Source organism: Taurulus bubalis, assembly GCF_910589615.1.
Source record: "Taurulus bubalis genome assembly, chromosome: 8".
Lineage (NCBI taxonomy): Eukaryota > Metazoa > Chordata > Actinopteri > Perciformes > Cottidae > Taurulus > Taurulus bubalis.
The window spans coordinates 3,228,373-3,241,217 of NC_136596.1; the positions used below are offsets into that span (position 1 = coordinate 3,228,373).

General features: G+C 45.3%; 1 protein-coding gene across 1 annotated transcript in view; it reads right to left on the bottom strand.

Annotated features, from left to right (window-relative positions):
• mccc2 (methylcrotonyl-CoA carboxylase subunit 2) overlaps window positions 1–12,845 on the bottom strand; it is an 18,947-nt gene extending 6,102 nt beyond the window's left edge. Inside the window, exons 1-12 of the mRNA XM_079222045.1 lie at window positions 12,644–12,845; window positions 11,513–11,579; window positions 11,058–11,142; window positions 10,739–10,840; window positions 10,399–10,526; window positions 9,700–9,812; window positions 8,650–8,763; window positions 8,373–8,437; window positions 6,906–7,005; window positions 6,739–6,834; window positions 3,984–4,056; window positions 3,793–3,869 (exon numbers count right to left, since the gene is read on the bottom strand). Coding sequence (XP_079078171.1) covers window positions 3,793–3,869; window positions 3,984–4,056; window positions 6,739–6,834; window positions 6,906–7,005; window positions 8,373–8,437; window positions 8,650–8,763; window positions 9,700–9,812; window positions 10,399–10,526; window positions 10,739–10,840; window positions 11,058–11,142; window positions 11,513–11,579; window positions 12,644–12,775 — 1,152 coding nt within the window. The 5' untranslated portion in view covers window positions 12,776–12,845. The remainder of the gene's footprint in view (window positions 1–3,792; window positions 3,870–3,983; window positions 4,057–6,738; window positions 6,835–6,905; window positions 7,006–8,372; window positions 8,438–8,649; window positions 8,764–9,699; window positions 9,813–10,398; window positions 10,527–10,738; window positions 10,841–11,057; window positions 11,143–11,512; window positions 11,580–12,643) is intronic.

Here is a 12,845-nt window from a genome sequence, read left to right on the forward strand (position 1 = left end):
CGTGTGTGTGTCTGTTTGTGCGTGTGTGTGTCTGTTTGTGCGTGTGTGTGTCAGTTTGTGTGTGTGTCTGTTTGTGCGTGTGTGTGTCAGTTTGTGTGTGTGTCTGTTTGTGCGTGTGTGTGTCAGTTTGTGCGTGTGTGTGTCTGTTTGTGCGTGTGTGTGTCTGTTTGTGCGTGTGTGTGTCAGTTTGTGTGTGTGTCAGTTTGTGTGTGTCAGTTTGTGCACGTGTGTGTGTGTCTGTTTGTGCGAGTGTGTGCGTGTGTGTCTGTTTGTGCGAGTGTGTGCGTGTGTGTCTGTTTGTGCGCGTGCGTGTGTGTGTGTCTGTTTGTGCGAGTGTGTGCGTCTGTTTGTGTGTGTGTCAGTTTGTGTGTGTCAGTTTGTGCGTGTCTGTTTGTGCGCGTGTGTGTCTGTGTGTGTGCTTGTGTGTGTTTGTGTGTCTGTTTGTGCGAGTGTGTGTGTCAGTTTGTGCGTGTCTGTTTGTGCGCGCGTGTGTGTGTGCGCTTGTGTGTGTGTTTGTGTGTGTCTGTGTGCGAGTGTGTGTGTGCGTGTCTGCCAGTTTGTGCGTGTCTGTTTGTGCGAGTGTGTGTCTGTGCTTGTGTGTGTGTTTGTGTGTGTGTGTCTGTTTGTGCGAGTGTGTGTGTGCGTGTGTGTCAGTTTGTGCGTGTCTGTTTGTGCGCGTGTGTGTGTGTCTGTGTGCTTGTGTGTGTGTTTGTGTGTGTGTCTGTTTGTGCGAGTGTGTGTGCGTGTCTGCGTGTGTGTCAGTTTGTGCGTGTCTGTTTGTGCGCGTGTGTGTGCGTCAGTTTGTGCGAGTGTGTGTGCTTGTGTGTGTGTGCTTGTGTGTGTCTGTTTGTGCGTGTCTGTTTGTGCGCGTGTGTGTGCTTGTGTGTGTGTGCTTGTGTGTCTGTTTGTGCGTGTGTGTGTGTGTGCGTGTCTGCGTGTGTGTCTGTGTGCGTGTGTCAGTTTGTGCGTGTCTGTTTGTGCGAGTGTGTGTGCGCGTGTCAGTTTGTGCGTGTCTGTTTGTGCGCGTGTGTGTGTCTGTGTGTGTGCTTGTGTGTGTCTGTTTGTGCGAGTGTGTGTGTGTGTGCGTGTCTGCGTGTGTGTCTGTTTGTGCGAGTGTGTGTGTGTGTCTGCGTGTGTGTCTGTGTGCGTGTGTCAGTTTGTGCGTGTCTGTTTGTGCGAGTGTGTGTGTGCGTGTCAGTTTGTGCGTGTCTGTTTGTGCGTGTCTGTTTGTGCGCGTGTGTGTGTGTCTGTGTGTGTGTCTGTTTGTGCGAGTGTGTGTGTGCACGTGTGTCTGTTTGTGCGTGTGTGCGTGCTTGTGTGTGTGTGTGTGTGTGCGCTTGTGTGTGTCTGTTTGTGCGAGTGTGTGTGTGTGTGTGTGCGTGTCTGCGTGTGTGTCTGTGTGCGTGTGTCAGTTTGTGCGTGTCTGTTTGTGCGAGTGTGTGTGCGTGTCTGCGTGTGTGTCTGTGTGCGTGTGTCAGTTTGTGCGTGTCTGTTTGTGCGAGTGTGTGTGTGCGTGTCAGTTTGTGCGTGTCTGTTTGTGCGCGTGTGTGTTTGTGCGAGTGTGTGTGCGCGTGTGTGTCAGTTTGTGCGCGTGTGTCTGTGCTTGTGTGTGTTTGTGTGTGTGTCTGTTTGTGCGAGTGTGTGTGTGTGTCAGTTTGTGTGTGTGTCAGTTTGTGCACGTGTGTGTGTGTCTGTTTGTGCGAGTGTGTGCGTGTGTGTCTGTTTGTGCGCGTGCGTGTGTGTCTGTTTGTGCGAGTGTGTGCGTCTGTGTCAGTTTGTGCGTGTCTGTTTGTGCGCGTGTGTGTCTGTGTGTGTGCTTGTGTGTGTTTGTGTGTCTGTTTGTGCGAGTGTGTGTGCGTGTGTGTCAGTTTGTGCGTGTCTGTTTGTGCGCGCGTGTGTGTGTGCGCTTGTGTGTGTGTTTGTGTGTGTGTGTGCGTGTCTGTTTGTGCGAGTGTGTGTCTGTGCTTGTGTGTGTGTTTGTGTGTGCGTGTCTGTTTGTGCGCGTGTGTGTGTGTCTGTGTGCTTGTGTGTGTGTTTGTGTGTGTGTCTGTTTGTGCGAGTGTGTGTGTGCGTGTCTGCGTGTGTGTCTGTTTGTGCGCGTGTGTGTGCGTCAGTTTGTGCGAGTGTGTGTGCTTGTGTGTGTGTGCTTGTGTGTGTGTGCTTGTGTGTGTCTGTTTGTGCGAGTGTGTGTGTGCGTGTCTGCGTGTGTGTCTGTGTGCGTGTGTCAGTTTGTGCATGTCTGTTTGTGCGAGTGTGTGTGCGCGTGTCAGTTTGTGCGTGTCTGTTTGTGCGAGTGTGTGTGCGTGTGTGTGCGTGTCAGTTTGTGCGTGTCTGTTTGTGCGCGTGTGTGTGTGTGTCTGTGCGTGTGTCTGTTTGTGCGAGTGTGTGTGTGCGTGTCTGCGTGTGTGTCTGTGTGCGTGTGTCAGTTTGTGCGTGTCTGTTTGTGCGAGTGTGTGTGCGCGTGTGTATGTGCGTGTCAGTTTGTGCGTGTCTGTTTGTGCGCGTGTGTGTGTGTCTGTTTGTGCGAGTGTGTGTGTGCGCGTGTGTCTGTTTGTGCGAGTGTGTGTGTGCGTGTCTGCGTGTGTGTCTTTGTGCGTGTGTCAGTTTGTGCGTGTCTGTTTGTGCGAGTGTGTGTGCGCGTGTGTGTGCGTGTCAGTTTGTGCGTGTCTGTTTGTGCGCGTGTGTGTGTCTGTGTGTGTCTGTTTGTGCGAGTGTGTGTGCTTGTGTGTGTGTGTGTGCTTGCGTGTGTCTGTTTGTGCGCGTGTGTGTGTGTCTGTGTGTGTGTCTGTTTGTGCGCCTGTGTTTGTTTGTGCGTGTGTGTGTGCTTGTGTGTGTGTGTGTGCTTGTGTGTGTCTGTTTGTGCGAGTGTGTGTGTGTGTCTGCGTGTGTGTCTGTGTGCGTGTGTCAGTTTGTGCGAGTGTGTGTGTGCGTGTCAGTTTGTGCGTGTCTGTTTGTGCGCGTGTGTGTGTGTCTGTGTGTGTGTCTGTTTGTGCGAGTGTGTGCGTGCGTGTGTGTCTGTGTGCGTGTGTCAGTTTGTGCGTGTCTGTTTGTGCGCGTGTGTGTGCATGTGTGCATGTGTGCATGCACACATGCACACATGCACACACCAGAAGAACCCGGAGCGACTGCGTGATGATTATTCATTCTAAAGGAGCACCAGAGGCGTGAGCCGCCGCCTGCTTCCTGCTCAGGTGCCTCTCTCCACAAGCACAAACGCTTTTGGAGTAATTCAACAGTTAGCATCACAGACGCCGCGGCATCTTAAGTGACGACGTCGTGAGAAATGCAGTATTGATGCGTGTGTCCGTCACACACATCAGATCCACGACGCTCACATGTAGACCAATAACAAACAAACAAACAAAAAAAAAAAAAAAAAATCAAAGAAACCTCCATTTTTTTCCCAGGTCACGCTTGTAATCCAATTTAAAATGTGTTTGAAAAACGTATTAGTTTATAATTCTTGTATAAAACCCGTGTAAAGTTCAGGGCCGGCTCGCTAATTCTGTGAATTACATTGAATGAAAATGATGATTGGCTCTCGCCCCGGCTTCTCAGCGCCGTTATTGCAACGCCGAGAGCTCAAGAGACGGCAACCTGAGAGCGCATTGTGAGAGAGGAACGCGAAAGGTCACGGAGAAGAAGAAGAAGAAGAGGGAGAGGTATTGGTATTCAGTGTCGGGGGCGGCAAATCACAGTGTGTTAACTTTAAGTCCTCGACACACTGCCTCCTGACAATTCACCTCTGATGACACGGCGGAGACGTTCTGGAGAGCACAAAGAGAGATCTACCTTCTTAGCGGACTCCGAGAACAAGACTCCGTTGTTGCCGATGATTCCGACGGGGTAACCGAAGATCCTGGAAAATCCTGAGCGGGTAGAAGAAGGCAGAAGGGTGCATGAGCGACACTTCAAGGTTGGTCAAGTTCATGAGGAAAACGACAAGATAATAGGAATTTAATTCAACAGTTGATTTCACAAACCTGTAACAAGCGTGTCTCCATAGAAAGCCTTGAACTCGTCAAATTTACTGCCGTCTACAATTCTGGCGATGACCTGCGATGAAATGGATTTCACATCAGAGCACAGAGTACAGAGTACTATATAATAATACCAGCGACAGAAAACACAAACGACATCCATGACAAGTCCACAACGTTTCCTGCAGAAGGGTCTTAAAACCTGCATTCTCTCTCCTGACCACCAGGGTGCGACTCCTCTGGTTGTATAGAAGTATATGCTTCATGTGTTAAAGCTGCATTCTCTCTCCTGACCACCAGGGAGTGACTCCTCTGGTTGTATAGAAGTCTATGCTTCATGTGTTAAAGCTGCATTCTCTCTCCTGACCACCAGGGGCCGACTACTCTGGCTGTATAGAAGTCTATGCGTCATGTGTTAAAGCTGCATTCTCTCTCCTGACCACCAGGGTGCGACTCCTCTGGTTGTATAGAAGTATATGCTTCATGTGTTAAAGCAGCATTCTCTCCTGAACACCAGGGGGCGACTCCTTTGGTTGTATAGAAGTCTATGCTTCATGTGTTAAAGCTGCATTCTCTCTCCTGACCACCAGGGGGCGACTTCTCTGGTTGTATAGAAGTCTATGCTTCATGTGTTAAAGCTGCATTCTCTCTCCTGAACACCAGGGTGCGACTCCTCTGGCTGTATAGAAGTCTATGCTTCATGTGTTAAAGCTGCATTCTCTCTCTTGAACACCAGGGTGCGACTCCTCTGGTTGTATAAAAGTATATGCTTCATGTGTTAAAGCTGCATTCTCTCTCCTGACCACCAGGGGGCGACTCCTCTGGTTGTATAGAAGTCTATGCTTCATGTGTTAAAGCTGCATTCTCTCTCCTGACCACCAGGGGGCGACTTCTCTGGTTGTATAGAAGTCTATGCTTCATGTGTTAAAGCTGCATTCTCTCTCCTGAACACCAGGGTGCGACTCCTCTGGCTGTATAGAAGTCTATGCTTCATGTGTTAAAGCTGCATTCTCTCTCCTGAACACCAGGGTGCGACTCCTCTGGTTGTATAGAAGTATATGCTTCATGTGTTAAAGCTGCATTCTCTCTCCTGACCACCAGGGGGCGACTCCTCTGGTTGTATAGAAGTCTATGCGTCAAAGCTGCATTCTCACTCCTGACCACCAGGGGGCGACTCCTTTGGTTGTATAGAAGTTCATGTGTTAAAGCTGCACTCTCTCTTCAAGTCTTCTTCAATACAGCATGATATTCATTTAGTAAATTATGGTCATTCAGAGTCAAACAGACCATAAAGCAGGGGACGCTGTAGGGGCGGGGCTACAAGGTGATTGACAGGTTGCTGCTGATACATATACATTGAACACTACATGTCACAATCCACTCTTGGTTGACGTTTAGCAGCATCTCCTTGTTTCAAATATTTGTTTTACATGAGTGATTAAACTGAAGCCTTTTGTTGAAAGGCCTTGAAGAACTCGTGTAGAAGACGGAGCAAACACTTCATCTTGTTTCCTAAACGGACTGCCAATACTGTTCTCCACGACAGACGGCTTGCCGCTCTCCAGTTAGCAGTGATTCCTGCTCCACGGGCGCGTCGAGCATCAAAGACACGGCTCTAAACCAAAGAGAACATCTGGCAAGAGAGAGAACAGAGAGATCGACGCCGGCTGTCCGCTATCGACTGACCCGACGGCTAAATGTTGTTCACGGAGCATTCTGAGCCCGTTAAAGACGGCTTTAAATTATGTTTTTTATAAATATTAAGTAGAACTCAGGGGTGCAGAGTGTGTATATGTTCTATCGATCTTGTTTCCTGGTGGTAACACGACAATAAATCAATTTAAATCAATGGAAAATCTCTGCAGGGCCACTGGCTCGACCAAAATGGTAAATTTAAGCCACAGAGGCTGGGTTCTACCAACAAGGATTAACTCTTAGACTAGGTTTAAACCAGGTTTGTCTTTTAATCCAGTTGCCCCAAACTTTAAACCTAGTTTAACCTTAGTTTACAAGTAATCCTGGGTAAATCTAACACTTTGGTAATCTAAATTACCTCGATACGAGCCTAAAGATTATGAAAAACTAAATTCCAGTAACATGAAAACATATTTCATTTAAACATTATTTCGGGGTATTTATACATTTGATTATATTTATTTATTATAATATATATATTAATTACATGCTACTCAGAGTTTGTGTTGGAAAGTTAAAACATAAACTGGATTATTTTTTCCAATTTTCTCACCAAAATCTACATTTTACATGATTACGTTTGAACACATCTTGTTAACGTTATAATTTACCTTCAAGGCTCAGTACTCATTTTAACGGTTTGGAGCTTGAACGCATCACAAAGGAACCGAAAGGAACCTCCGCATCAGCGGCGCTCTCACGGTGATTAATCTGAGCACGCATAGGAATAAATTACAATATAATACGTGTCTGATTACGCGAGTTATTCAAACTGTTGCCGCGCCCTCTGCTCCGTTATTTAGCCAATCAGGACAACAGCCTGCTGATTTCAACAGATATGTTTTTCCACTTAAGCGTTCTCAGGGAGCGGCGAGTAGAGCGGATTTTAAAGTGAGCATTTTAATACGATTCCATGCTTCACAGATTCAAAGTCTTGTGTTCTTCTCACCACGGATGACGTCGTATTGCACCGTCTGCATTGTGTTGTGTTTGCTATGAGGGACGACAGAGGCAAACGATTTCTCTCCCCTTCGAGACGATGTACGGGAAACTGGACCAATACCTCTCTGACATCAAAGTTGCGTTTCAGGTTATCTCCGACGATGCCGTAGAGTTCGTCTGCGGGGAAGAGCGGCGCTTCAGGCGCCTCGACGGTGACCTGAAGGAACAGAGACGTCAGCAGGAAGCAGAAACCAGGCCATCGTCACCGATCCTCAGCGCCGGACTGACCTCGATCTTCTTCCTGTAGTTGAGGTTCCTCACCGCCTTCCTCGCCAGGTGGATGGCGTGGTTGTCGTCCAGAGCGTAGTGGTCCGTCACGCCAGATTTTCTGTCAGATAAAGCAAAACGATGCATCGCCGTGGCGTTATTACAGCGCAGGAGCGACGGTGAGGAGCACGGGAAAGTAAAAAAAAAAAAGCTTTTTAAACCGTAACCTGAAATTAGTTTCTGCACATTTTGTTAGATTATAAAACGACGAGGTAAGAGAACGACGGACAGGGAAAAACAAACGATGAAATCCCAGCAAGGAGTTAGCGTCGGCGTGTTTATTCTTCATCACCAAGACTCCAGTCATCAGGACACAATTACATAAGTTGTACTTTATCGAGAAAAACTGGCTACATAATCTACAGTTAAGTACTTTACTTGCGTACAATGTTAAAGTACTTGTCCTTGAGTATTTCCATTTTATGAAACGTTATACTTGTACTCTGCTTAATCTCAGAGGGAAAGTTTTTCACTACAATTATTTAACATTAATTACCAGTTAGCTAAGTTAAGGGAGTTGACTGTCATTGTAAAAACATACAACGAAATGAAGATGGCGACTCATCAGTCAGTACAGCAGTAACAGGTAAAAACATGAAGACATGACATTCTCATTTAAAACAAGACATTTAAAACACCATCAATGGCTTAAAGGTGTTGTGTTCGGCTACTTAGCAGCAGATGCAGATTTAGTACAAAATATAAATCAGCTAATAAACTATAAAGCAGCATATAGTCTAATCATTAACTATATAAAGAAGTTAAAATGAGCTCCGCCTTTACCAGCTGCAACTATAAAGTGATGAACACATTAATGCTGACAATAACTTTACACTTTTAGCACCATATTTTGATGTCAATACCTTTACTGGTCTAAGGAGTCTGATTCAAATCTCACAATGACATAAAGGCTCTTTCATAAATAACAAACATGGATATTTAAAACAAATAAAAGGATTTTTTCTGCATTTATTATGCTGGCTCGTTCAAAATGCATTCATTATTCAGAGCATTTATATAATAGCGTAGCACTGTTTGAGCGCTAGATATATTTTTTAACTTAAGGGCTGGAGGAGGAGCCGGAAATACGACCGAAAACTCAAAGAAAAGGTCGAAGAATTGTGAAGGAGCTTTTCAGAAGAAAAGGAATTTTAAAGAAGATGAAAATATCTGAAGAAGAAGTCAAAATAATTCTGTACGGTGTCTTTTCATCTACATGTGAAGTGCATAACGTTATGCTGCTTTTAAAGGAAAACAACACTTACTCACTCATTATCTGTTAGACATTACATCATTTGGAGCAGTTGGTCTATTTTAGGATTGGACCACAGAGTCACTATTCTTTTTAAGTTGATGAACAACACTGTTCTAAAAGCAGAAACGTATATAAAATAATAAGTAAAACACACACACACAGTTATGTCCTACTTGCAGTGCAGATCAGCTCCACCGAGGTCCTCAGCAGAAACCTCTTCCCCGGTGGCGGCTTTGACCTGCGAACACAAAAAGAGTCTCAAACAAAAAAAGCAAAGCGGACACCAGACAGCAGCAGAGCTCTGAAGACGTCCGCTAGCTGGTTGCTCTACTGCACAGCTTCAATGAGACCAATACACCCAAAAGTACACGAGCGAGATACTAAACCCTACGCCTGGCGTCTGAACCACCAGCTGATCGTCTTGTGTGTTTCAGCAGAAGCAGGACGTACCAGCGGAGGTCCTCCCAGGAAAATGGTTCCTTGCTTCCGCACGATGATGCTCTCGTCCGCCATGGCGGGTACGTACGCTCCCCCGGCCGTGCAGGAGCCCATCACGACCGCTATCTGAAGAGGCAAGGAGGAACAGGTGGAAACATGAACAACTCATGGTTTGATGGGCTCTTGCAACTGGATTCAGACTTTAGCGACACAGCAATCTAGTGGTCAATGCGTCAGTAAATATAACTAGAAGGGGGAAAAACTAGGAAAACGAGAGATGACACTGAAGGAGACGCCTTGAATAATATATATATATATATATATATATATATATATATTAAATTTAAATCATTAGAAGAGACAGTATTAGCACCAACTAGTGAATGAATGAATATATACTTTATTAATCCCCAAGGGGAAATTTTGTGTCAAGTAGCAGCCGTTTACACAGAAGATAAGATATAAAAACAACAGGGATGAAAGATATATAAGATATATACAATAATAATGCTAATAAAAATAAAAGATCAAAATAACAATAAAATAGCTGGATGAAAGAAAGAAGAACAGAGTATTAATTTAGGAATTAAATTAAACAGTAGAAGTGCAAGAGTGCAAGAATGTATGTGCAGTATTAGTAAGTAGTAAGTGTGTGAGGTGTAAATAAAATAACAGCAACAACAAACAATAGGAGAGTGCAAAAATGCAAATAATGTATGTAATGTATGCGTTCAGTTTATTGAGGTAAACGAACATATTCAGCTGTTTATAAGCTGGAGAGACGAGACCCGACTCCTCTACAGCCCCATCGCATCATCCACTCACATAAATACTCTTTTTGTCTTATTCAAAATAAAAACACACACGGATGCCTCCGCTTCAGTAGACAATAGCGAGTAAATAAGAAGACATCTAACCTACAGCAGTGCAGTGTATTAAAATATATAGATATATCACAACCCCCCCACACACACACACACACACAGCTTTGAGACGTCAGGCCAGTTTGAGGCGGTGCGAGTCGCTTTCAGCGGGTTTTAGGATCCGCGTGTGAAGACGCACCTGAGCGATTCCCTCCGAGGACAGCCGGGCCTGGTTGTAGAAAATACGACCAAAGTGATCTCTGTCCGGAAAGACGTCGGCCTGTCTGGGGAGATTGGCTCCTCCCGAGTCCACTGAGGGAGTCGGGAACATAAAGCACGCGGAGAACATCGTGATTAACATTCAACGTCTGGCAAACCTCAGAGAGAGACTCCCAGCATGCACCAGGACACAGACCAGGCTGATCTTACTGACTTTAACAAATCACAAAGAAAACACTTGCTTTTATGAAGTTACTTCTCTTTTTCCTCTTTCAAATGTGTGTATTTAATGATCTTGTTTGACTAAACTCCTTTAAGTAAAGAACTAGAATCACAGCCTCATGCTGCAGTCTGGGTCCATATCCATCTAAACTGCCATCGCTTCCATCATCTCAGACATTTGTGTAAAACTATTTAAATGAATTGGCACAGGGAACTCTTAAGTCATGACCTTTAAAACCACACAATTCTAAAAATCAGTGCAGCCTCGAGTCCAAGTAGATATCCGTGCCAAAAATACGAAGAAAATTCTCTCAAGGCTCTACGGAGACATCGTGACCCCCGAGGTCCCAGTGATCCTGACCTTTGACCTCCAAATCCAACTGGATATTGGCGCCAAATTTATAGAACTCGCCGGGCGATCCCGAGAGAACCGATCGGACCGACGCTGAAAACTCACCCAAATAGATGCAGGGCAGGTGGTTCTGCTGGGCGATCTCTTGCGCCCGGAGGTGCTTCTTCACCGTAACCGGGAAGTATGTGCCGCCTTTGACGGTAGCATCGTTAGCAACGATGACACACTCCACCCTGCGAGAGACAAAAGAACCCAAATTAAATCGGCTGTGCGCCTGAGGGAAAAATCCCCACAAAAAAGTCAGAATAAAGAATTTAACACCCAATTGTAATTACCGTGGACGTTAAAATGTGAATATTCTGCATCTAGTAATGGGTGTTTAGTATGCATTTAAAAGAAGAATAGACAGTGGTCTTTATTTTATCCGCTCGTTCACGACGCTTACCCTGAAACTCGCCCGATCCCGGTAAGGATGCCGCCTGCAGGGACTTCCTCTTTTCCGTACAGCTCATACGCTGCAAACTGAGAGAACTCCAAGAAAGGGCTCCTGCAAAAAAATACACATTACATCAATCATGCTGGCATTTTAAAAATAACCCTTTACACTTGAGATGTTCATCGTTTTGAGCGACGCTGGCCTCCTTTCCCTGTTCTCGGTGTGTGTGTGTGTGTGTGTGTGTGTGTGTGTGTGTGTGTGTGGAGGATCAGGACACAGTGGGGAAATTGAACTTTCTAGTCAAAGATGGAAGAGGCGGATAGTGTACCCTGGATCCAGCAGCCTGTCGATGCGCTCTCTGGGCAGGAGTTTCCCACGAGAAGTGTGAAGTCTCCTGGCTTTTTCTCCCCCACCTGGATAAATAAAAAAGTAAAAACATGAAATGTTTACTTGGCAACACTTTGAATTAGCATGTGTCACCCAATGCTAACGTGTAAACCCAAACCACAAACCTAGAAATGAGATGTGGAAGAGCTTCTTCTTGTTTCTGTTGACCCTTTATCAATCAAAGCAAAGTGTTGCTTCCAGTTTGAACATTGACCAGCGAGAGCTTTAAAACCGACACATATACAGGAGGACCAGGATCAATTTGAACGCAGACAGATCAGGGGAAGTAAAAGGTGTCTTTCAACCCCTGGACGGCCTGAACCGAAGAGACTAAAAATGTACGCAGTCGGCATGAAAACACAAAACGATGAATTCACGCGTGGCGCTCACACCCACCCAGTTTCACCTTCTCCGTCCGGCTTTTCAGCTCATCGACAATGACCTGCATTCGCTCATAGTTCTCCTGAAACACAAGAGCAGCACACAGATTGTTCGTCACGTAACTTCAGCTCTTAGAGCACTAACACTTTAATTACACTCATATCTAGTGCAATATAAAAACAGTTAAGAACTTTTATATACTTTTTATTCCGTCTGTATATTTAATTTAATATTGCTACTGTTTTATATTACTTGATTTTTTCATTTACTATGTGTCTCTTGTGTGCAATGCTGCTGTAATCCTGCAATTTCCCCACTGCGGCACTAATAAAGGATTATCTTATTTGTCAAGGAGCAGTTTAATAACCCCGCCGCCACTCACCCAGCTGTAGTTGTCAAGAGGGAACTAGTGAGACGCGGTCAGGAACATGGCAAAGTCGCTGATTTATTGTGGGACAACATCACCCAACAGGCATGTTTACCTTTGTATTGTTTATGTCTATTTTTCCAAGCTGGAAATATTAAAAGTCTACGAGACTGTGTCGCCATCCAGTGGCATGTTTTGGTATTGCCTCGGTGGGGATGAATGTGGACGCTACCATTGACCAGCAGTTACATTGATGCAGCTTGTGATTAACATTAGTAACGCTTAACTTCGACCTAACACGGAAGCATTTAAACCTTCAACATTATTGAAAAATAAAAACAAAAAAAACAGTAAGCCCAGTTTGCATGTACTCCTATCCTGGGCTGAAAACGTTATGTATGTGTTGTGTTCGTGATAAGTAACGTCTGATTACTTTTTCATGGGTTACAGTTAAATAAATAAAAGTGTTTATAGTAGATGTTGACATCATTTATGCACTAAATTTATGAATGAATGGGCTGGCTAGCTTGTGGCTGAGCAAAACAGCTCAAGGTTCTGACCTCTTATAGCCAGTAAACTAGCTAGAATTAGCCTCCGCGTGAATTGGAAACAACACAAAACAGACAAATAAAACTATAGTTTTAGCTTGTCAACATTAGCTGACCTTAGCGTGTGTTTTGTTTACTCCTGTCTGTCTATTGTGCAACTGTTGGACAGTTAACTTTGACATTAGCAGTCGTGACGTCCGGCTAGCTGACGTTAGCAGCGGGCTAACCTACCTGGTACTCAGAGGACTGTTTGTCCGGCTGAGACCCGAGGGAAGCGACCTGCTCGGCGTAGTAAGACCTCGAGCAGGCCAAAGGTAGACTCCTGCAGCGGAGCAGCCACGGCCTGACCGTCTGGAGGAGCATGTCGATGCTCACGACCGTCTAACCGTGCACTTTGTGGATGCTAGCTTGCTAGCTCACTGATCTGCGTCTT